Raw genomic sequence first — 23,938 nt, forward strand, 5'->3', positions numbered from 1 at the left:
AAGTGGAGAAAAAGTGGAGCATAAGAGGAGAAAAAGTGGAGAAAAAGTGGAGAAAAAGTGGAGCATAAGAGGAGAAAAAGTGGAGAAAAAAGTGGAGAAAAAGTGGAGAAAAAGTGGAGCATAAGAGGAGAAAAAGTGGAGAAAAAAGTGGAGAAAAAAGTGGAGAAAAAGTGGAGAAAAAGTGGAGAAAAAAATGGAGAAAAAGTGGAGAAAAAGTGGAGATTAAGAGGAGAAAAAGTGGAGAAAAAGTGGAGCATAAGAGGAGAAAAAGTGGAGAAAAAGTGGAGAAAAAGTGGAGAAAAAGTGGAGCAAAAGTGGAGAAAAAGTGGAGAAAAAGTGGAGAAAAAGTGGAGCATAAGAGGAGAAAAAGTGGAGAAAAAGTGGAGCATAAGAGGAGAAAAAGTGGAGAAAAAGTGGAGAAAAAGTGGAGCATAAGAGGAGAAAAAGTGGAGAAAAAAGTGGAGAAAAAGTGGAGAAAAAGTGGAGATTAAGAGGAGAAAAAGTGGAGAAAAAGTGGAGCATAAGAGGAGAAAAAGTGGAGCACCCTTTGGTACCTTTCATGTGGCACTAAGGGGTGCTTAGCTTTGTATTTAGCCAAAAAAATGAAAAAAAAATGACGTAGGGTTCCCCCTAGTTTTGTAGCCAGCTAGGGTAAAGCAGACGGCTGCAGCCTGCAGACCACAGCTGGCAACCTCACCTTGGCTGGTAATCCAAAACTGAGGGCACCCCACGCTGTTATTTTAAATTAAATAAATAATTAAAAAAAAACCACGTAGGGGTCCCCCAAAATTGGATCACCAGCCAAGGTAAAGCAGACAGCTGGGGCCTGATATTCTCAGACTAGGGAGGTCCATGGTTATTGGAATCTCCCCAGCCTAAAAATAGCAGGCCGCAGCCGCCCCAGAAATGGCGCATCCATTAGATGCGCCAATCCTGGTGCTTCGCCCCAGCTCATCCCGCGCCCTGGTGCGGTGGCAAACAAGGTAATATATGGGGTTAATACCAGATGTGTAATGTCACCTGGCATCAAGCCCTGGGGTTGGTGAGGTCAGGCGTCTATCAGATACCCGACATCACCAACCCAGTCAGTAATAAAAAAAATAGACGACAAACACATTTTTATTTGAAAAAACACTCCCCAAAACATTCCCTCTTTAACCAATTTATTAGATTGAAAAACAAATCCATGTCTGGTGTAATCCAAGGGGTTGCCATGACGACCCACACTGTCCCAGTCAATGAAGAGCAGGATGTTCCCCATTGGCTGGGAGAGCAATGCAGTGACCTGAGCTAACATCAATGGGTCAGCCCAGGTCACTGCAGGGGGGTGACAAGTGCTGCTGTCAGCGAGGTACATTACCTGCGCTGATCTCCAGCACTGCTGACAGCCCCTGTCACTGAGGTCAATGACCGGCGCCTTCACATCAAGTATCGCGAGAGGTCCGTGACGTCACCGCCAGTGTCAGTCTCGGGTCGGAAGCGATAGGTGATGTGACAAGCGGCGGCCATGGAGGAAAGTGACAGCGCTGAGGTCGGGATGGCGGGACTTCATCACCGCAGGTAAGCCGAGCGGGGGGGGGGATGGGTGGGTGTATATGTGTGTGTGTGTGTGTGCGTGTGTATATGTATGTATACATGCCGCGGGCAGGAGGGGGCGGAGCGAGCTGAGCGGGGAAGTGTGGGCTTCCTGCACGTAACTAAGATAAACATCGGGTTACTAACCAAAGCGCTTTGCTTGGATACCCGCTGTTTATCTTGGTTACCAGCTTGTGGCAGGCTGCCAGCGATGGCTCCTGCACACTGTAGCTGGGAGGGGGGGGGGGTGAGAGTGTGTGTGTGTGTGTGTATATGTATGTATACATGCCGCGGGCAGGAGGGGGCGGAGTGAGCTGAGCGGGAAGTGTGGGCTTCCTGCACGTAACTAAGATAAACATCGGGTTACTAACCAAAGCGCTTTGCTTGGATACCCGATGTTTATCTTGGTTACCAGCTTGTGGCAGGCTGCCAGCGATGGCTCCTGCACACTGCAGCTGTAAAAAGCCCTGCTTTTTGCTGCTAGAACCGTTCTCGAACGTATCTAGAACTATCGAGCTTTTGCAAAAAGCTCGAGTTCTAGTTCGATCTCGAACAGCCCCAAAAATCACTCGAGCCTAGAACTGGAGAACCTCGAACCGCGAATCGCGCTCAACTCTACTGTTGGGAGCATCATCCGGAAGTGGAAGGCTTATGGAACTACTGTTAACCTTCCACGGCCTGGACAGCCTTTGAAAGTTTCCACCCGTGCCGAGGCCAGGCTTGTCCGAAGAGTCAAGGCTAACCCAAGGACAACAAGGAAGGAGCTCCAGGAAGATCTCATGGCAGTGGGGACATTGGTTTCAGTCAATACCATAAGTAACGTACTCCACCGCAATGGTCTCCGTTCCAGACGAGCCCGTAAGGTACCTTTACTTTCAAAGCGTCATGTCAATGCTCGTCTACAGTTTGCTCATGATCACTTGGAGGACTCTGAGATAGACTGGTTCAAGGTTCTCTGGTCTGATGAGACCAAGATCGAGATCTTTGGTGCCAACCACACACGTGACGTTTGGAGACTGGATGGCACTGCATATGACCCCAAGAATACCATCCCTGCAGTCAAGCATGGTGGTGGCAGCATCATGCTGTGGGGCTGTTTGTCAGCCAAGGGGCCTGGCCATCTGGTCCGCATCCATGGGAAGATGGATAGCACGGCCTACCTGGAGATTTTGGCCAAGAACCTCCGCTCCTCCATCAAGGATCTTAAGATGGGTCGTCATTTCATCTTCCAACAAGACAACGACCCAAAGCACACAGCCAAGAAAACCAAGGCCTGGTTCAAGAGGGAAAAAACTAACATGTCTATCTGTCCTGTGATTTCAATGATTTCATGACTTTTCGGTCTAATGAGCACGCTTTGGATTTACCGCAGATTTACAGCGGATTTTACCTTGCTTTTGCTTTGCCGTGGATTTGCTGCAGAAAATGTTTCTAACATTTGTGCAGTCCTTCGCCAGCAAAACCTATGGGTATAAAAAAAATGCTGTGTGCACACTACGTTTTTTCATACCGGCGAATTTACAAGCAATTTCTGCTGCGAAATTAATGTGCATTTCACTTCTTTTCTGCAGGACCCGGCTGTTTTGCCATTAATTATTGGTAAAAACTCACAGGGACCAACCTGCGGAAAAAAACGCAGTAAATCCGCACCAAACGACGACAAAACAGCATGCGGATTTCGTTGCGGTTTTGGTGCATTTTTTTACCGCAAGGGATTCTTTCAGAGGGTCCGGTTTTTCCTTAAGAAACAGTCAGTTTCTAGTGTGCACATGGCCTTAGTGTTTCAATTTGAATGTTGAAGAGTGTATTTTCAAGTTGGAACCTTAGCTTTTTTATCTTACATAAATACCCTAAGTATATCAAGAATACTGGATGTTTTCATTTCTTTTGCTGAGCATTGATCCTGGCCATGCTTTCCAAATTGGGGCTCCAGGTGAAGCGGTGAATCAACACTTCTACAACTACCTACTAAATATGTTACAAAATCAGAACATATCCAGCTTAGGTCCCATTAACACATTTCTTTTTCTCTTTCATTTTTATCTATGATTTTAATGAATAGAAGTCCTACTGATTATGATCTATGAAGCTAGTCATTTGTCCATTTCTTTGTGGCCCAAGTGTCTGTACAAAAAAAAAAGTGAAGAATTATCTGATTTTCATCCTGCCAATGGATAAAACGTATCCATGCAAGACTAGGGGTTAGTAAAAACTTTGACATTACACATGCCATACTAATTGTAGCCTACTGTTTTCTATCTTCCCATGAAAGTTTGCATTGACAGGCATATGAAATCTCAGTTGTACAAAAAATACTTTGAAATTCCAAAGAGGTCACATGCAAGTTGCAGTTAATGCAATCTTCACTTAAATTGTTTTTCCAAGTTATGAAAAGTGGACCTTAAACACTTTTTACATAAAGTATCCACCGGCATCCCTGCATGGTCTACATCCTTCCCCAGCAGGGATGCCGACACACTGACCCCCACGGCCGCCTAGCTGCATCTCATGCTCCGGTGTTGATTCCAGGTCCCAGGGCATGAGCACGTGGCGCAGGTCCCTTGGCAATGAGCTTAGGGTGCACGGAGACTCCCCACTTCTTTAAGGCAGTACATCCACTTTGAAAGTATCCTCAACCTGTGGCTGGAAGGCACTAGGTATTTAAGGCACTCTCCCCTGTAGGGAGCTGAATGAGCACCTTTATTTCCTAGTCTGTTTGTATGAGCTAGTTACGTTGTCTGGCCACTGATCCTGAACCTGTCCTGCATAGCAAACCTGTCCTCTGTACCTGAATGTGAACCTGTAAAGCCAGCATTGGAACCTGAAACCGTTCTGTGACCCTAAACCTGCCTATGTACCAAAACCTGTCCTGTGTCCCTGAACCAGCATGTGATTCTGCACCTGACGCATCTCAGTAAGTATCTTGCCTGTTAATCCTTGTCCATAACTGCATCCCTAGCCCTTGGACTCAGCTGCTGCAGTATCGGGGATTTTTCCTGGAGTGGTACCTGCTGTACACCTGGTAGGTATTTAGTCACGTCCCTCCAGGGTATGCCCTGTGTATGTCCCAGTATGTCCCAGTGTGTCCACACCCACGTACATTACACATAACATACAAACAGAGTAGGTACTCACCCCATCCACTGGCTTTACATTACTGCTCCAAACTCAGAACTGATATGGCTTCAACACACCAACAGTGTGCATCACCGCTGCTACCAACCACTGAGATTGGTGACTCGTGCCATATACATAAGAAGAACCATTGATTCCACAACTCAAAAGTTCTGAAGGGCATATTAGGCCTCTTTCACACATCAGTTTTTTGGCATCAGTCACAATCCGTTTTGTGCAACTGATCCGTCGTAGCATGTGGTAAAACTGATGTGACGGATCCTGTAAAAAAAAGGATCAGTCTGAGCACTTTTTTGTTTCTTTATCCTATCCATGTGAAAGAAGGCACCCATCCTGGACGAGAGAGAGAGAGAGAGAGAGAGAGAGAGAGATGAGAGAGAGAGTTGAGAGAGAGATGAGAGAGAGAGTTGAGAGAGAGATGAGAGAGAGAGCGACAGAGACCAAAAATGATTTTACATCTCATCTGAGCATGCTGTGTTGAAAAAACGTATCCATCGCCGGAATCCATTGTTTGACAGATTGCGACGGATACAGCGCCCATAAACTTCCATTATAACAAACGACGGACGCCAACGGATCCATCACTGTCCGTTTTTTCGATGCTGACAAAAAACATTCATGTGGACGTCGGTTCCGTTGCTCGGACAAACAATTTTCAATTGATCTGTCGCACAACGGATGCAATGTGAGGCCATCCGTCACAATCTGTCGCTAATACAAGTCAATGAGAAAAAAAACAGATCCAGTGCTGGATCTGTTTTTTCACAAAACGACGGATTGTGACTGATGGCAAAAAACTGATGTGTGAAAGAGGCCTTAGGATAACTTTTGAGCAATTTTATTAATAGGTAATATTTGCAAATATCCCCAATCTAGGGCTGCTCACTATTTTATTACATAGAGAGGGCGGTCCCAAATTGGTGAAAGGTATTCTTTTTAATTTATCCTAAGAGAAATACTGATTAGAATTTTACAAAGTTTTCTATAATGCATAAAAGGCATGTGCAATAACATTATGGGCAAGACAATATATAATGACCGCAATAAGTCCTATGGTATGATAGGTATCCCTAAGTTTATAAAGAAAACATCTGACCTTTCTGGTCACAAGAACAGAGGAACCCATTACTTTAATGTATAAACTGCTTACCTTTCTTTCTGCTAAATGCTCGATTCATGTTGCACAATGAAATATTTCAGCCTTTTTCCTTCTAAAACTAAATGAAAAAGATGTATTACTGATATGAAATATATATGATTGTGTTTTTGCTGCATTATTTAGCATTTATAAAAGTTCAGTTTTTTTTCCTTTTTAAAGAGGCATTTTCACCAGTTTGAGCATATTAAGCTGGCCACATCAATAGTGCTGAAAAGAAACATTTTTTTCTCATTTTTAATTTCTCCTCTCCATTGCAGAGATATTAAGTTGTAAATTTTAGATTATAATTTATCTAAAGTCCTAGGTGGCTTTACAAGAGATTCACACAACAGCATAGAGCAGGATTTTCCGTTGTGAGACAAACAAACAAGTAGGGAGCTCGCCTTACTGAACTCACTGCAGACTAGTGTTTGTTCCAAAGCACTGGGAGCAGAGAAGAAAGCAGGTCCTAACACTTCTGCTTTCAGCACCTGGCAGCCAGTGGGTACAATATGGGGTGATAGATGAAGGGCAGTACAGCAGAGCTGTCAACATTGTGAGAAGAAAGCTGCAGCTGAAGACATGTTTGTAATGAGACAAAGCTCAGATGTACTGCTCCTCTCTCCAAGTGAGATAAAAACTTAAGAAGTATTATTGATCACACTCATCGCTGCTCTATTTCCTGCATTATGTAATTACACACAGTTCTGCAGTGAGATCAATGAAGAGATCAAATTTTCTTTAATTACACGCATCACACTGAAAGACAGGCAAAGAAACAAGAGAAATGAGGGGGTTTCTACTAGTGAGATCAATAAATGGCAGGAAATAATACACAGTCAATCAGCCTCTTGAAAAAATACAGGGACATTTTTATTATCAAAAAACTACAATTTATAAGAGGTGAAAGTATATTTTTAAAATTCAGAGGAACACATTAATGTGAAGTCACTGCTCATGGGCACCTCATGGCAGCCAAACTCTCAATTGGCTACTGGTAAGGGCAAAAAAAAGGGCATAGTAGGGGATACCGATATAGGTATACAAATTGCAGCATTATTATATATAAGGGGCTTGAACCACATAGGGGGAGTATGCAATATAAAAGGATCGATATGAACTATTAATTATCAATAATAAATCGCTCATGTATGAGTACAATAGACAAATACGATAACAAAAGATAATAAATAATGCAGTGATTATCAGTCCTAAATCCTTCAAAAATACAGATAAAGATGGTATCAAACAGGGATCCTTATACATAATATATATCCAGAAGTGATATCATCAGATGTTGATATATATTTAGGTGCGTAGCTGGTTTCACATCAAATTCCAAATTTCCAGGTTTTAGAGTGCCCGTAGTCATGGATGTTAGTATATCATATATACGTGTACGAAGAGGCATACATATAGAGAATATGAACATGTCACTAATAAAAAATAAAAGAAAAGAAAAATTTACAATTAAAAACAACAACAACACTAACACACATTAAAATGACAAAAAGGCAGCTATACCACTAAAATAGCGCACAAACCAGAAGTACAAAAGCATAGTGGGGCATATATAGCGTTCTTCAGAGAAAGGGGGCAAATGACAACTTTTCATTTAAGCCTTTGGGTGACATCGTGCCCAAGGTCACGATCCACCTACATTCCATACGTGCCAGGGCCTGCTTAAAATTACCGCCCCTAGAACCCATATGAAGCTTGTCAATACCCCTGACGCGCAAAGAGGAGGCATTACAGTTATGAAATCACTTAAAATGTCTGGGGATGGTTTTGAGGGAGTCAAGATCATCCACATCCACTGCAGCGGCTATATCCCTAACGTGTTTGCGTATGCGTAGTCTACTGAGCATGCTCAGGCACTTAGTGCATCAGAGGCTAGGTCCGGTAAGGACCTCACTGAGCACTGAGCATGTCCGTGAGGTGGCAGGCCCTGATAGGGCAGAGGGTGTCCGGTGTCCTGATGATGTGGCCACTCCGGACTAGCTCACAGAGGCCCGCCCCTGTGATCTGGCACCTCACCATTGGTCGTCAGACGATGACTGGTGAAGTGTTTGGGGCGTGGCTGCCATAAGGTCTTCAATGACGTGGGGGTTCCGGATAGGCCGCTGGTGACATCGCTGCTGACATGGCTCTCTGCTATTGGACCTTGGTGGTTCCACCCTAGGTGTAGGGTGGACCCAGGTTATAAAAGGGGCTGGAGACAACATGGAGGTGTGCAGTCTTCATTTAGAGTTCATGGTGGTATAAGCTTTGTTGGAAGCGGTAGGTAGGGCTAGGCAAACAGTGCCGAACGGTGATTCGTGGCTCGGCACATCAGGGTCAGGCGTCGTGCTTCCTTGCTGCCGTTCCAGTTCTGTTATAGCAGTCCAATGGCTTTAACTGGACTGCGGCTGCTGTGTCACCTGTCCGTTAGTGCCTCCTACGCACACGGACAGCATACCTGTTGCGTTACTTGTCCGGTTGTGTTCTCTACGCACACAGACAGCATACCTGCTGCGTCACCTGTTTGGTTGTGCCCTCTACGCGCACGAACAGTGTATTCCAGAACCCCTGTGGAGTTAACAGGGTGTTCCTGGATTGGGTGTGTGAACCCTATTTCTCTCCTCGGCTTCACAGTCAAATGCTACTGGTGTGACTGCATGGGCTGACGTGTCCGTCACACACGTGGCCAGTCGAGTGCTGACCAGAAACACTAATCGAAGGACCGCTCGGCCTGACATGTCTTTCACATGTGGCCGACAGGGCGCTGTCGAAGCGGTCTTCTCGGTCAACGCTAACTGGTTACCATCCAGCCTGACGTGTCCCCAACACACGTGGTCGGAGTAGTGCCCGCTCCACCGAAACGCTAACTGGGTTGTTGTCCGGTTTGACGTGTCCCTACACACGTGACCGGTTCCCAGGTCTCCTGGGTTCTCTGAGTCATCAGCTCTATAGTCTCCGCCTAACCCACAGGGTGCCAGCAGCTCCATTGCCATCTGGAGCACGGTGGGCCCCGACTGGTGATTGGGATATATACCCCCTGGTCCTAATCTGCCGGTCCCCCCTTAACAACACCCTTTTCATTCTGAGGAACTGACCGGTGGGTACGGCCCTGATGATTGATGGTAAATGGGCCGATGATGCATGTAACAGACTGTTCACCGACGTTTCCTTACGGAAAACGTCGGTTTGAACAGATCTGTCACATGAGATGGAAATTTTGATATCCAAAAAATCAATTTCCTCAGGGATACTCCTGTAAGTCAACCTGATATTGCAGTCATTAGAATTCAAAACAGAAAAAAATGATTGTAATTCAAGGTCGGGTCCCCTCCAGATGATGAAAACGTCGTCTATATAACATAACCAGCACTGCGTCTGGGTCACGGCGCAGGCGCCGTCGTCGGGAACCTCCCTCTTCCATAGGCCGGGAAAGAGGTTCACGTACAACGGCGCGTACGCCGCGCCCATCGCAGTGCCACGTCTCTGGAGGAAGAACCGATCCTTGAATAGAAAAAAATTCCGCTTCAGGATGAATTCCAGGAGTTCCAAAATCAGATCTTGCAGGGGAACCTCCCAATTACTCATGCGCAGGAAGTATTTGACCACCCGCAGGCCATGTTCATGATGGATACAGGAGTAGAGGGTCTCCACATCTGCTGCCACTAAGAGTACACCAGGATCTAAACATAATCCATCAATCCTCCTCAAGACGTCCGAGGTGTCTCTGACATAGGAGGGCAGCGTTTCAACCAAAGGATGTAAATATTATTCAATGAAACGACATATGGGATCGCAAAGCCCTCCTATGCCAGAGACAATATGATGCCCCGGGGGACAACGTGGATTTTTGTGTATTTTGGGCAGCAGATAAAATGTAGGTGTTATTGGAAATTTGGTGTGGAGACCCTCAAACACTTTTTTGGTAATGATACCCTGAGCCAGGGCCACGTCCAGAATAGCGGTCAATTCCATTGAAAACTTACTAGTGGGATTCTCGGAAAGAGATGTATAGGCCTACCGAACCCTTAACTGCTTGAATGCCTCCCGTTTGTTACGGTTCCCGTTTCTGGGTATCTGCGTGTCTCCTTTCCCTTTGCTGTGGCCCTGGAGACTATGTTCGGATTTCTTGCTACTGCACATGTGCAAGCGCTGGAGACTAAGTTCTATCTTGGAGCCATTGCACATGTGCAAGTGACATCATCACTGACACGAGGTCACATGTCTCTGACACCTTCTAAGCTGATTGGCCGCTGGTCATGTGCTTGTGACATGAGGTCACATGTCTCTGACACCTTCTAAGCCGATTGGTCGCTGGTCATGTGCTTATGACGCCTTGCTCGCTGATAGGCCAGCGTGACGTCATTGCTGTCATTCTGGCAGCAAATTGGCTCTGGTGTCCTCCATCTTGGGTGAGGCACAGAGGCTATATAAGACCCTCACGCACGCTGCTCGGCGCTCAGTCCTCTTGGTTCATGCATGGGAGTAGACGCTCTGTGCACGTCCATCTAGGCATCTCTCTGTCTATGCTAGGTGAGCACTACCGGCAGGGTAGCGTTTGTGTACCTTACAGCTTCGGCTGCGGTCCGTATCCTTGCATCTTATTGGAGCGGACATAGGCAGGTGCCTGAGGCAGATGGTCAGGCTGGGCCTTGTGATTCTACTCGTAGGTGGACGTTGCCGCTAGGGTAACGTTCCTTATACTGCATCTGGCAGTTGTTCGTATCCTAGCACACCAGGGGAGCGAACATAGGTAGGGGTTTTGTGCGGCTTGTGCTGCTGTCCGTCTCTTGCATCACTAGTGGAGCGGACCTAGGCAGGTGCCATTTCACACTCACTGCTTTTGTCTCTGTGACCATTAACAGAGACCATACCACACACCCTCTGAGTAAGGGAGGAATTTCTTTATTTCCTAACTATATTCCTCTGTGAGTTTAACAGAGGTATTGCACTCTGCACTTGTGCTACTACTATTTACAGCGGCACACTTATATACTTTTCCTCACTCATTAACATATTCCTTTTACGTTAATGCTAAATACGGTAGTTGCTGTGACTTTAACAGTACACGCCGTGATTGGCTCTAGTGTCACTGAGATGTATCAGTGTCAGTACTGCTTTCATTGAACAAGATACCCCTTATCCTCTGCCATAGTCTGCAGCAGAGACTTTGCACGGTGGACCCTGACTGTCTGATATCTCTTTGGTTTTTGTAATCAGACAGCCCCCGTAACATTAGGACTGAGCCAAGGGTCTGGCAGTTATGGCAGAATATCAGCAGTTACACCATTACATACAAGTACTTGAGTCGCGGCTCAAGACTGTAGAGGATAAACCTCAGACCATGGTGACATCTGCACATGATCCTCGACTTGCTCTGCCAAACAGGTATTCTGGCGATGCCAGATCATGTCGTGGTTTCATTAGTCAGTGTCAGATACACCTAGAGGTCAACTCTTCTCGCTTCTCTACGGAGAGGTCCAGAGTAGGCTTTATCATATCCTTACTTCAGGACAAAGCCTTAGAATGGGTGACTCCCCTATGGGAGCGCTCTGATGTGGTTACTCTGAGACATCAAGACTTTCTTGAAGCTCTTAAAGCGGTATTCATGGGTCTGCAGGTTACGGCGGCCCTGAGACTTTTAGATCTATCTCAGTGTTCGTTATCCAGTAGTTCTCATGCCATTGCTTTTAGAACTCTGGTGGCAGAACTAGATTGGCCAGAAAAGGGTGTTGATTCCTATCTTCTGGAGAGGGTTGGCAGGCTATGTCAAGGATGCCCTTGCTACTCGTGAGGTCCCTGCTTCTCTGGAGGACTTAATCACTGTAGCAACAAGGATCGACGTACGCCATAAGGAACGTAGACTTGAGGTCTTTTCCTCACGCCCTAAGCATTGGGCTATTCCAGTTGTTGAAGGTCCACCACCATCTTCCTCAGCATCTGAGACATCTCCTACTCCTATGGAGTTAGGTCATACGTCCTCCAGACTACGCAAATCTGGTCCTCCTATATGTTACGTGTGTCATCGTGCGGGTTACTACGCTAACAAGTGTCCCAGCCGCCAGGGAAACTCCCAACCCTAGTATCTATAGGAGGGGGGTTACTAGGTACGCCGTCTGCACCCTCCAAGTGTAGTTTTACAGGTCAGCTCTCGTTCTCCGGGACTACATGGCCTATAAAGTCTTTTATTGATTCTGGGGCTGACGGTATCTTTATTTCCTCTGGTTTCGTTAAACAGCATAATATTCCCTCTATTATGTTGGAGGCGCCCATTCCTGTCCGTGTTGTAAAAGGAACCATGTTGCCTGATTCCATTACATTGAGGACAGTATCCTTGCGCCTTATTCTGTTCCATGAGCATGTGGAGGATATTTCTTTTCTCGCTTTGCCTGAGGGTCTTGACGACGTACTCCTAGGGCTTCCTTGACTTCGGAAGCATGCTCCTTTGATTGACTGGGAGTCTGACAATGTCATCAGATGGGGTTCGAACTGTCAGTCTCGATGTTTCCTCTCACCCCCTAAAGTCATTGCAACTGCATCGACCGAGCTCTCTCCTTTACCAACACAGTATTTGGATTTCGCTGACGTGTTCTCCAAACAGGGTGCTGAGGTTCTTCCACCCCACAGGCCATATGACTGCGCCATAGACCTTATCCCAGGTTTGGTTCCACCTAAGGGCAGGGTTTACCCTCTGTCAATACCTGAGTCTGAGGCCATGTCGACCTGTATAAGAGAGTTTAGAGAAGGGGTTCATTCGTAAGTCTGTCTCTCCCGCGGGAGCTGGGTTTTTCTTTGTTCGGAAGAAAGAGGGTGATTTGCATCCCTGCATAGATTACAGGGGTCCCAACGCAATCACAATAAAGAACAAATACTCGTAACCTTTAATTTCGGAGCTCTTTGCAGACTGAGGGGAGCTCGAGTTTTTACAAAGCTGAATCTGCGGGGTGCATATAATTTGTTACAAATTCGAGAGGGTGACGAATGGAAGACCGCTTTTAACACCCGAGACGGTCACTATGAATACCTTGTCATGCCTTTAGGTTTATGTAATGCACCCGCAGTATTTCAGGACTTCGTAAACGATGTGTTCAGGGATTTACTGTTATCCTCCGTCGTGGTGTATCTGGACGACATCCTGATTTTTTCTCCTGATCTGGAGACTCATCGTCAGGATGTCGTTCATGTCCTTTTCCATTTAAGGGAGCACTCCTTGTTTGCAAACTCGAAAAGTGTGTATTCGAGCAGTCCTCATTGCCTTTTTTGGGTTACATTGTCTCACAAGAGGGCCTGGCTATGGATTCTGCGAAGCTCTCTGCTGTCCTGGAATGGTCCGAAACTCGTTCCTTGAAGGCTGTGCAACGCTTCTTAGGATTCATAAATTACTACCGGCAGTTCATACTCCATTTCTCCACTTTGGTGGCTCCTTTGGTGGCCTTGACTAAGAAAGGTGCTAATCCAAAAGTCTGGTCTACTGAGACATCCCAGGCTTTTGAGGCAGTAAAAAGACACTTTTCAGCTGCTCCTGTTCTTCAAAGACCCGATGAGAATAAGCCCTTCCTCTTGGAGGTTGATGCATCCTCAGTGGGTGCTGGTGCGGTTTTGTATCAAAAGAACGGTGTAGGTAGAAAAAGGCCGTGTTTCTTCTTTGCTAAAACCTTTTCACTGGCAGAGAGAAACTATACCATTGGGGATAGGGAACTGCTCGCCCTGAGATTAGCCTTGGAGGAGTGGCGTCACTTGCTAGAAGGAGCGAAAAATCCTTTCCAGGTCTATACAGACCACAAGAATCTGACGTACTTACAAACCGCTCAGCGTCTGAATCCTCGCCAAGCCCGCTGGTCCTTGTTTTTCTCCCGCTTTCACTTCTCCATCAACTATCTGTCTGGGAGTAAGAATAACAAGGCAGACGCCCTGTCTCGCTCTATGGTTTCTACCCAGGAGGAGATTGACGAACCTCATCTTATCCTTCCTTCCAGGGTTTTTCATACGCTCTCCCCTGTGACGTTAGACCAAATCCCACCGGGCAAGACCTTTGTTCTGCCTAATCGACAGAATGATATACTGTCGTGGGCCCACACCTCAAAGGTGGGTGGGCATTTTGGTTTTAGACGGACACGAGAGTTACTCGAGAGGTGGTATTGGTGGCCACACTTAGCCAGCCACGTCAAGAGATATGTCGGTTCCTGCTACTCGTGTGCTTGCAACCGTCCATTACGGCAGAGACCGGCTGGGCTCTTGCATCCTTTACCAGTGCCAGATAGACCATGGGAGGTGGTAGGCATGGACTTTGTGGGTGATGTTCCGTGTTCACAGAGACATCGATTTGTGTAAGTCATTATGGACCATTTCTCCTGGATGGTTCATCTCGTACCATTATCAAGAATCCCAAGAATCCCATCTTCCAGGGTACTAGCTAAACTATTCCTCAAGCATGTCTTTAGGCTTCATGGGATGCCAGATTGTATCATTTGTGATACAGGTCCGCAATTTGCTTCCCGTTTCTGGCGAGATCTCTGTAGCCTTCTGCAAATTGAGTTGAATCTCTCTTCGGCATACCATCCGGAGACCAATGGTTTGGTTGAGCGTACCAATCAATCCATGATTATATACCTTCGACACTTTGTTGCTGAGAACCACGATAACTGGTCCTCCCTCCTACCCTGGGAAGAATTTGCCCTTAAGAATTCTCTGGCTGAGGCCACTGGGCAGACACCGTTCGTACTCAATAATGGGCAACACCCTAGGGTACCGGTACCGTTTCCCGCTGCTGCACCTCCTCCTCTTGTGGCCGACTGGGCAACTAATGCCAGAGAGGTTTGGGATCGGACTCAAGAGTCGATCCAAGCAGCTAAAGACCGTATGAAGACGGTGTCCGATCAGTTTCGTCGCCTGGCTCCTGTCTTTTCTCCGGGGGACTTTGTGTGGCTCTCTGCAAAACGCGTGAAACTTAGAGTGCGCTCTGTCAAATTTGCTCCTCGCTTCCTGGGTCCTTATGAGGTTCTTCGACAGGTAAATCCTGTAGTCTACCAATTGAAGATACCCATCCATCTTAGGATCCATGACAAATTCCATGTTTCACTGTTAAAGCCGGCTATTTTACCTCACGCTCGTGAAGTGCACTCTCCTGCCTCTGATTCCTCTCGCTCTAGCTATGAGGTATGAGCCATAGTTGGTTCTAAGAGGGTTCGAGGGTGCAGGTTCTTCTTGATAGATTGGGAGGGCTACAGCCCGGAACACGGCTATGCCGCCAGGAGGGGGGCCCTTGAGGGGAGGTACTGTTACGGTTCCCATTTCTGGGTATCTGCGTGTCTTCTTTCACTTTGCTGTGGCACTGGAGACTATGTTCAGATTTCTTGCTACTGCACATGTGCGAGCGCTGGAGACTAAGTTCTATCTTGGATCCATTGCACATGTGCGAGTGACATCATCACTGACACGAGGTCACAAGTCTCTGACACCTTCTAAGCTGATTGGCCGCTGGTCATGTGCTTGTGACACAAGGTCACATGTCTCTGACACCTTCTAAGCCGATTGGTCGCTGGTCATTTGCTTGTGACGCCTTGCTCGGTGATAGGCCAGCGTGACATCATTGCTGTCGTACTGGCAGCGGATTGGCTCTGGTGTCCTCCATCTTGGATGAGGCACAGAGTCTATATAAGACCCTGACGCACACTGCTCGGCGCTCAGTCCTCTTGGTTCATGCATGAGAGTAGACGCTCTGTGCACGTCCCTCTAGGCATCTCTATGTCTGTTCTAGGTGAGCGCTACCGACAGGGTAGCGTTCTTGTACCTTACAGCTTCGGCTGCAGTCCATATCCTTGCATCTTATTGGAGCGGACATAGGCAGGTGCCTGAGGCACATGGTCAGGCTGGGCCTTCTGATTCTACTCATAGGTGGACGTTGCCACTAGGGTAACGTTCCTTATACTGCGTCTGGCAGTTGTTCGTATCCTCGCACACTAGGGGAGTGAACATAGGTAGGGGCTTTGTGCGGCTTGTGCTGCTGTCCGTCTCTTTTGCATCACTAGGGAAGCGGACCTAGGCAGGTGCCATATCTAGTGATTCGTGTCCTCGCACACTAGTGGAGCGAACGCAGGTAGCAGCTTTGTGCGGCTTGTGCTGCTGTCCGTCTCTTTTGCACCACTAGTGGAGCGGACCTAGGCAGTTGCCATATCTAGTGGTTCGTGTCCTCGCACACTAGTGGAGCAAACGCAGGTAGGAGCTTTGTGCGGCTTATGCTGCTGCCCGTCTCCTGGCACCGCTAGTGGAATGGACCGAGGTAGGTGCCATTTCACACTCACTGCTTTTGTCTCTGTGACCATTAACAGAGACCATACCACACACCCTCTGAGTAAGGGAGGAATTTCTTTATTTCCTAACTATATTCCTCTGTGAGTTTAACAGAGGTATTGCACTCTGCACTTGTGCTACTACTATTTACAGTGGCACACTTATATACTTTTCCTCACTCATTAACATATCCCTTTTACGTTAATGCTAAATACGGTAGTCGCTGTGACTTTAACAGTACACGCCGTGATTGGCTCTAGTGTTACTGAGATGTATCAGTGTCAGTACTGCTTTCGTGCTACAAGATATCTCTTATCCTCTGCCATAGTCTGCAGCAGAGACTTTGCACGGTGGACCCTGACTGTCTGATGTCTCTTTGATTTTTGTAATCAGACAGCCCCCGTAACACCGTTCATACATTGATGTAGGCCACACCACCACGTTCCCTCCCTTGTCCGCAGGTTTTATTACTATGCCTTCCCTATTCTGTAATTCTTGGATGGCTTTTCTCTGTTTCATCGACACATTGTGTCGATTACTCCGTTTTTGCAGGGTATTTAGATCTTCCATAACTAGTTTGTTGAAAATCTCAACCTGTGGACACAAGGAAAAAGGAGGGAACGTGGTGGATTTTGGCGGTATACTGGTGGGAAATTTACCTTTAGGTGATGGTGTGGATTCCTCCTCCAGCTCCCTTAAGAGTTCAATCGCTTCCAATTCCGTCGGTGTGAAAAAATAATCATTCAAATCCTTCTTAGTATGTAACTTATGTAAAATTAGTTTCCTCGAGAAAAGGTGTAGATCTTTCATTTCTAGGAATAAATTAGAATCAGGTGAAAATGTCAGTCCCAGTTTAAGGACTTCTAATTGGGTTTTTTTTAGAGATAGGTCAGAAAGATTTATTACCTCTAGTTAAGGAGGAGGAGTCCACACCATCACCTAAAGGTAAATTTCCCATCAGTATACTGCCAAAATCCACCACGTTCCCTCCTTTTTCCTTGTGTCCACAGGTTGAGATTTTCAACAAACTAGTTATGGAAGATCTAAATAACCTGCAAAAACGGAGTAATCGACACAATGTGTCGATGAAACAGAGAAAAGCCATTCAAGAATTACAGAATATGGAAGGCATAGTAATAAAACCTGCGGACAGTGGTGGTGGTGTGGCCTACATCAATCTATGAATGGGAGGCATTCAAGCAGTTAAGGGATCGGGAGGCCTATACATCTCTTTCCGAGAATCCCACTAGTAAGTTTTCATTGGAATTGATCGCTATTCTGGACGTGGCCCTGGCTCAGGGTATCATTACCAAAAAAGTTTTTGAGGGTCTCCACACCAAATTTCCAATAACACCTACATTTTATCTGCTGCCCAAAATCCACAAAAATCCACATTGTCCCCTGGGACGTCCTATTGTCTCTGGCATAGGAGGGCTTTGCGATCCCATATGTCGTTTCATTGAATATTATTTACATCCTTTGGTTGAAACGCTGCCCTCCTATGTCAGAGACACCTCAGACGTCTTGAGGAGGATTGATGGATTATGTTTAGATCCTGGTGTACTCTTAGTGGCAGCAGATGTGGAGACCGTCTATTCCTGTATCCATCATGAACATGGCCTGCGGGCGGTCAAATACTTTCTGCGCATGAGTAATTCGGAGCTTCCCCTGCAAGATCTGATTTTGGCACTCCTGGAATTCATCCTGAAGCGGAATTTTTTTCTCTTCAAAGATCGGTTCTTCCTCCAGAGACGCGGCACTGCGATGGGCGCGGCGTGCGCGCCGTCGTACGCGAACCTCTTTCTCGACATATGGGAGAGGGAGGTTCCCGACGACGGCGCATGCGCCATGACCCAGACGCAGTGCTGGTTAAGTTATATAGACGACGTTTTCATCATCTGGAGAGGAACCGACCTTGAATTACAATCATTTTTTTCTGTTTTAAATTCTAATGACCGCAATATCAGGTTGACTTACATGAGTAACCCTGAGGAAATTGATTTTTTGGATATCAAAATTTCCATCTCATGTGACAGATCTGTTCAAACCGACGTTTTCCGTAAGGAAACATCGGTGAACAGTCTGTTACGTGCATCATCGTCCCATTTACCATCAATCATAAGGGCCGTACCCACCGGTCAGTTCCTCAGAATGAAAAGGGTGTGCTGTTATGATCCGGAACCATGGAAGACCACCACAAATCATTGGCAAAAAGGTGACAAGAGCGTTGGCAACTAATCTGGCCGCCATCCCCTTACTAACCAACACAACTAGAAGTAGCCGAGGGGTGAACTAACATCCTGTGCACCGCAAACCCAGCCGGAGAACTAACTATCCTAACGGTAGGAAAGATGAATAACTCTCTGCCTCAGAAAATAGACAAGAATAGCAAGCCCCCCACATTCAAAGACTGTGGTGATATAGGAAAAACACAATACACAGGTAGATGACAGGATTAGCAAAAGGTGAGGCCCCCGCTGACTAAAATAGGAAAAGACAGGAAAGGGACTGATGGTAGCCAGAGAAAAACCCCACAAAATACCAACTTCCTGATAGTACAAAAAGGCCCTCAGATCGCTCGATCTGAACTCCGTTCTATACCAGGTGCCCTTGTCATACCAATGAACAGAAAACAAGAATTATAACAAATTCAACAAGCCATAAACACATGGACCCAAAGAAGCTAAACTCCACACAGAACTGCAGGGAGTTCCTCAACAATCCACTAATGGGGAAAATCCCTGCAAGCAAATAAACTGAAAATAACCATAGCAAAATGACAAACCCAGATAAACAAAGAACCAGACAATAAATAAAGAGCAAGCACTTATCTGGGGAAGATGTGGTGTAAAGCAGGATCAAGCAGGCTAAAGATACAAGTACAACTGACATCCGGCAACAGCCTGCAATCAGACCAGGACTTAAATAAGCAGAGAGTTAGGAAAGGAAACACCCACTGCACAACCCACCTGGTCTCTGTCCAAACCCTTCCTGGCCACCAGAGGGAGCCTCCCAGCAGCCAAGACATAACTAACATTCACAACAGTACCCCCCCCTTGAGGAGGGTTCACCGAACCCTCACCCACGCCACCGGGTCGCTCGGGATGAGCATGATGGAAGGCGCGAACCAACCTGTCCGCATGAATGTCAGAAGCCACAACCCAAGAGTTATCCTCCTGCCCATAACCCTTCCATTTCACAAGGTACTGAAGCTGACGCCTACTGCGACGGGAATCCAGAATTTTTTCAACCTCATACTCCAGATCGCCTTGTACCAAAACAGGGTCAGGAGGCGCTGCTGCAGGAACTGCCGGCTCCACATGTTTCTTCAACAAGGATTTATGGAAGACATTGTGAATCTTAAATGACGCAGGCAGAGTCAAACGGAAAGATACAGGATTAATAATCTCCGAAATCTTATAAGGTCCAATAAATCTGGGCTTAAATTTAGGAGACGGAACTCTCATAGGAATATTTTTAGAGGACAACCACACCATGTCCCCTACTTTAAACCGGGGATCAACAGTCCGACTCCAGTTGGCAAACTTTTGGGCAGTTTTTTGGGACTGAAACAATTTATCCACTACCTGCCCCCAAATCTGCTGCATTCTGTCGACCACCGAATCCACCCCCGGACAGTCAGACGCCTCAAGCTGCCCTGAGAGGAACCTAGGGTGATACCCAAAATTGCAGAAAAAGGGGGACACCAACGTGGTAGAGCTAGCTCTATTGTTAAGGGCAAATTCAGCCAAAGGCAAAAACGAAACCCAGTCATCCTGATCCGCAGAAACAAAACACCGTAAATAGGTCTCCAGGGTCTGGTTAGCCCTTTCAGTCTGACCGTTGGTCTGAGGATGAAACACCGAGGAGAAAGACAGCTGAACACCCAATTTGGAGCAAAAAATCCTCCAAAACCTGGATACAAACTGCACCCCTCTGTCAGAAACAATGTTTTCGGGAATACCATGCAAACGGACAACATGTTGCAAAAACAAAGGCACCAACTCCGATGAAGACGGCAACTTAGATAGGGGAACCAAGTGGACCATCTTGGAGAATCTGTCACAGATCACCCAAATCACAGTCATTTTCTGAGAGACGGGAAGCTCTGAAATAAAATCCATAGAGATGTGCGTCCAAGGTTTCTTAGGTACAGGCAAAGGCAATAATAGCCCACTAGAACGTGAACAACAGGGCTTGGACCTAGAACAAACTCCACACGACTGCACAAAACGACGGACATCTCGGGACAGGGAAGGCCACCAAAAAGAGCGTCTCACAAGATCCCGAGTACCAAAAATGCCAGGATGACCTGCCAAAACAGAGCAATGAACCTCAGAGACAACTCGGTCTCTCCATTGGTCTGGGACAAACAGTTTCCCTGTAGGACATCTCTCAGGTTTATCCCCCTGAAATTCCGCCAGTGCCAACTGCAGATCAGGCGAAATAGCCGAGAAAACTACACCATCATTCAGGATAGTAGACGGTTCGACAATCTCCAAAGAGTCAGCGCAGAAACTCCTGGAAAGGGCATCGGCCTTAACATTCTTGGTGCCCGGCAGAAAAGAGACCACAAAATTAAACCGGGTAAAAACAAAGCCCACCTGGCCTGCCGAGGATTCAACCTCTTGGCTGATTCCAGATAGATGAGATTCTTGTGGTCCGTAAGCACCACAACTTGATGCCTTGCCCCCTCCAACCAATGCCTGCACTCTTCAAATCCCCACTTCATAGCCAATAATTCCCGGTTCCCCACATCATAATTCCGTTCAGAAGGAGCAAACTTCCGAGAGAAAAAGGCACAGGGCTTAAGTTTACCCGTAGTAGCGTCTCGTTGAGACAGAACAGCACCTGCTCCGATCTCTGAGGCATCGATCTCAACTTGAAATGGGCGAGACACATTAGGTTGCTGCAGAACTGGGGCAAAAGTGAATCGCCTTTTAAGCTCCTGGAAGGCCACAATAGCCTCAGGGGTCCAATGCTCAGCATCAGCTCCCTTCTTTGTCAAATCTGTCAGAGGTTTGACAATAGCAGAAAAATTGGCTATAAATTTACGGTAAAAATTAGCAAACCCCAAAAATTGCTGCAGGGATTTTAGAGAAGTCGGTTGCACCCAGTCGTAAATAGCCTGAACCTTAACCGGGTCCATTTCAATAGCGGAGGGAGACAGGATGAAGCCCAAAAAGGAAATCCTTTGCACCCCAAAGAGGCACTTTGACCCCTTAACGTACAGTGCATTATCCTTAAGTATCTGAAAAACCTCGCGTACTTGCCCCACATGAGAGTCCCAATCATCAGAAAAAAATCAAGATGTCATCCAAATACACAATCAAAAATTTACCAATAAGGTCCCGAAAAATATCATTCATGAAGGCCTGGAAGACGGAGGGTGCATTAGTGAGCCCAAAAGGCATCACTAGGTACTCAAAATGCCCCTCTGGAGTATTAAAAGCCGTCTTCCATTCATCACCCTCCTTAATACGGATGAGATTATACGCACCCTTGAGATCCAGTTTAGTAAACCATTTGGCACTCTGCACTCTAGAAAACAGATCAGACATCAGAGGCAAAGGGTACTGATATTTGACTGTAATTTTATTAAGAAGACGGTAATCAATACAAGGCCTCAACGAACCATCTTTCTTAGCAACAAAGAAGAAGCCAGCACCCAAAGGAGAAGATGAGGGCCGAATGTTCCCCTTCTCCAATGATTCTCTGATGTATGACCGCATGGCATCATGTTCGGGCACAGACAAGTTGAAAATCCGCCCCTTGGGAAATTTACAACCGGGCACCAACTCAATGGCACAGTCACAGTCCCAGTGTGGGGGCAGAGAATCAGATTCCTGGTCATTAAATACATCACGGAAATCAGACAAGAAAGCCGGAACATCAACTGCCTGAGCAGACGTGGACGACACGGAAAGGTCCTGATGCACACCTTGACAACCCCAACTAGCTACCGACAAGGATCTCCAGTCAATAATTGGATTATGGGTCTGCAACCACGGAAATCCCAGTACCAAGGTATCCTGTAGATTATGCAATACTAAAAATGTACAAGTTTCCTGATGCGCTGTTGCAACTCTCATAGGCACCTGGGTCCAAAATTGGGGTTTATGTTCTGCCAAAGGGGTAGCATCAATGCCCCTTAAAGGAATAGGAGTTTGCAAAGGAACCATGGGAAAACCACAATCCCTAGCAAACCCAAAACCCATCAAATTGAGAGCTGCCCATGAGTCCACAAAGGCAAATGCAGAAAAGGAAGACAATGAGCAAATCAATGTGACAGACAAAAGAAACTTTGGTTGCAAAGAACCCACAGTAACATAAGTAGCCAATCTCCTTTCACGTTTAGGGCAGACAGAGATGTTATGGGAAGCATCTCCACAATAGAAGCACAGTCTATTCTTCCGTCTGAACCCCTGCCGACTAGCATTAGAAAGGACCCTATCACACTCCATAGGCTCCAAAGGCTGTTCCACAGGCACAAAACCAGCAGGTATCTTCCTGCGCTCACGTAAACGCCTATCAATCTGAATGGCCAAGGTCATAGAGGCATCAAGACCAGAAGGGACGGGAAATCCTACCATTACATCCTTCACAGCAACCGCAATACCCTTGCGAAAAAGAGCCGCAAGCGCATCATCATTCCATTTGGTAAGGACCATCCACTTACGAAATTTCTGACAAAACGTTTCTGCAGAATCCAAACCTTGAGTTAAGGACAACAAGACCTTTTCTGCTTGGTCCACAATATTGGGTTCGTCATATAATAATCCCAAGGCCTGAAAAAAGGAGTCCACATCATTGAGAATCGGATCATCAGACGCTAAAGAGAAGGCCCAGTCCTGAGGGTTACCACGCAGCAAGGAGATGACAATCTTAACCTGCTGTACGGGATTCCCTGAGGACTTAGGGCGCAGGTCAAAAAATAATTTACAATTATTTTTGAAACTCAAAAATCTCGACCTATCTCCCGAAAAAAATTCAGGAACAGGAATCTTAGGCTCTGCAAGGGGAGTCTGTGCAAGATAAGACTCTATATGATGAACCTTAGCATCAAGATGAGCAACACGCTCACCCAATTCATCCATGCTAGACAAAAGAAATCTTCCACAGAACCCAAAGAAGAAGAGGAAAAACACCAAAAAAAAAAAATTCTCAGCAGTTTTTTTTTTTTTCCTTCTTAAGAGTACCCTTTAAATTTGGTTGGCCGGATGTACTGTTATGATCCGGAACCATGGAAGACCACCACAAATCATTGGCAAAAAGGTGACAAGAGCGTTGGCAACTAATCTGGCCGCCATCCCCTTACTAACCAACACAACTAGAAGTAGCCGAGGGGTGAACTAACATCCTGTGCACCGCGAACCCAGCCGGAGAACTAACTATCCTAAAGGTAGGAAAGATGAATAACTCTCTGCCTCAGAAAATAGACAAGAATAGCAAGCGCCCCACATTCAAAGACTGCGGTGATATAGGAAAAACACAATACACAGATAGATGACAGGATTAGCAAAAGGTGAGGCCCCCGCTGACTAAAATAGGAAAAGACAGGAAAGGGACTGTTGGTAGCCAGAGAAAAACCCTACAAAATACCAACTTCCTGATAGTACAAAAAGGCCCTCAGATCGCTCAATCTGAACTCCGTCCTATACCAGGTGCCCTTGTCATACCAATGAACAGAAAACAAGAATTATAACAAATTCAACAAGCCATAAACACATGGACCCAAAGGAGCTAAACTCCACACAGAACTGCAGGGAGTTCCTCAACAATCCACTAATGGGGAAAATCCCT

The 23,938-nt window shown here is 46.4% G+C and overlaps 1 protein-coding gene across 8 annotated transcripts in view; it reads right to left on the reverse strand.

Annotated features, from left to right (window-relative positions):
- The window catches only part of GULP1 (GULP PTB domain containing engulfment adaptor 1), a 2,424,202-nt gene that overhangs the window by 1,374,256 nt on the left and 1,026,008 nt on the right, over positions 1-23,938 (reverse strand). For 6 of the 8 annotated variants that reach the window (XM_075317776.1, XM_075317775.1, XM_075317777.1 and 3 more), the window contains one exon: positions 5,861-5,927. In XM_075317776.1, the coding sequence (XP_075173891.1) occupies positions 5,861-5,888 (28 nt within the window). In that variant the 5' untranslated portion in view covers positions 5,889-5,927. Of the gene's footprint in view, positions 1-4,710; positions 4,972-5,860; positions 5,930-16,794; positions 16,908-23,938 lie in introns of those variants that run through there. The other 2 variants (XM_075317773.1, XM_075317774.1) reach the window with 2 other exon arrangements.

Source organism: Anomaloglossus baeobatrachus, chromosome 7, assembly GCF_048569485.1.
Source record: "Anomaloglossus baeobatrachus isolate aAnoBae1 chromosome 7, aAnoBae1.hap1, whole genome shotgun sequence".
In the NCBI taxonomy this organism is placed as follows: Eukaryota; Metazoa; Chordata; class Amphibia; order Anura; family Aromobatidae; genus Anomaloglossus; species Anomaloglossus baeobatrachus.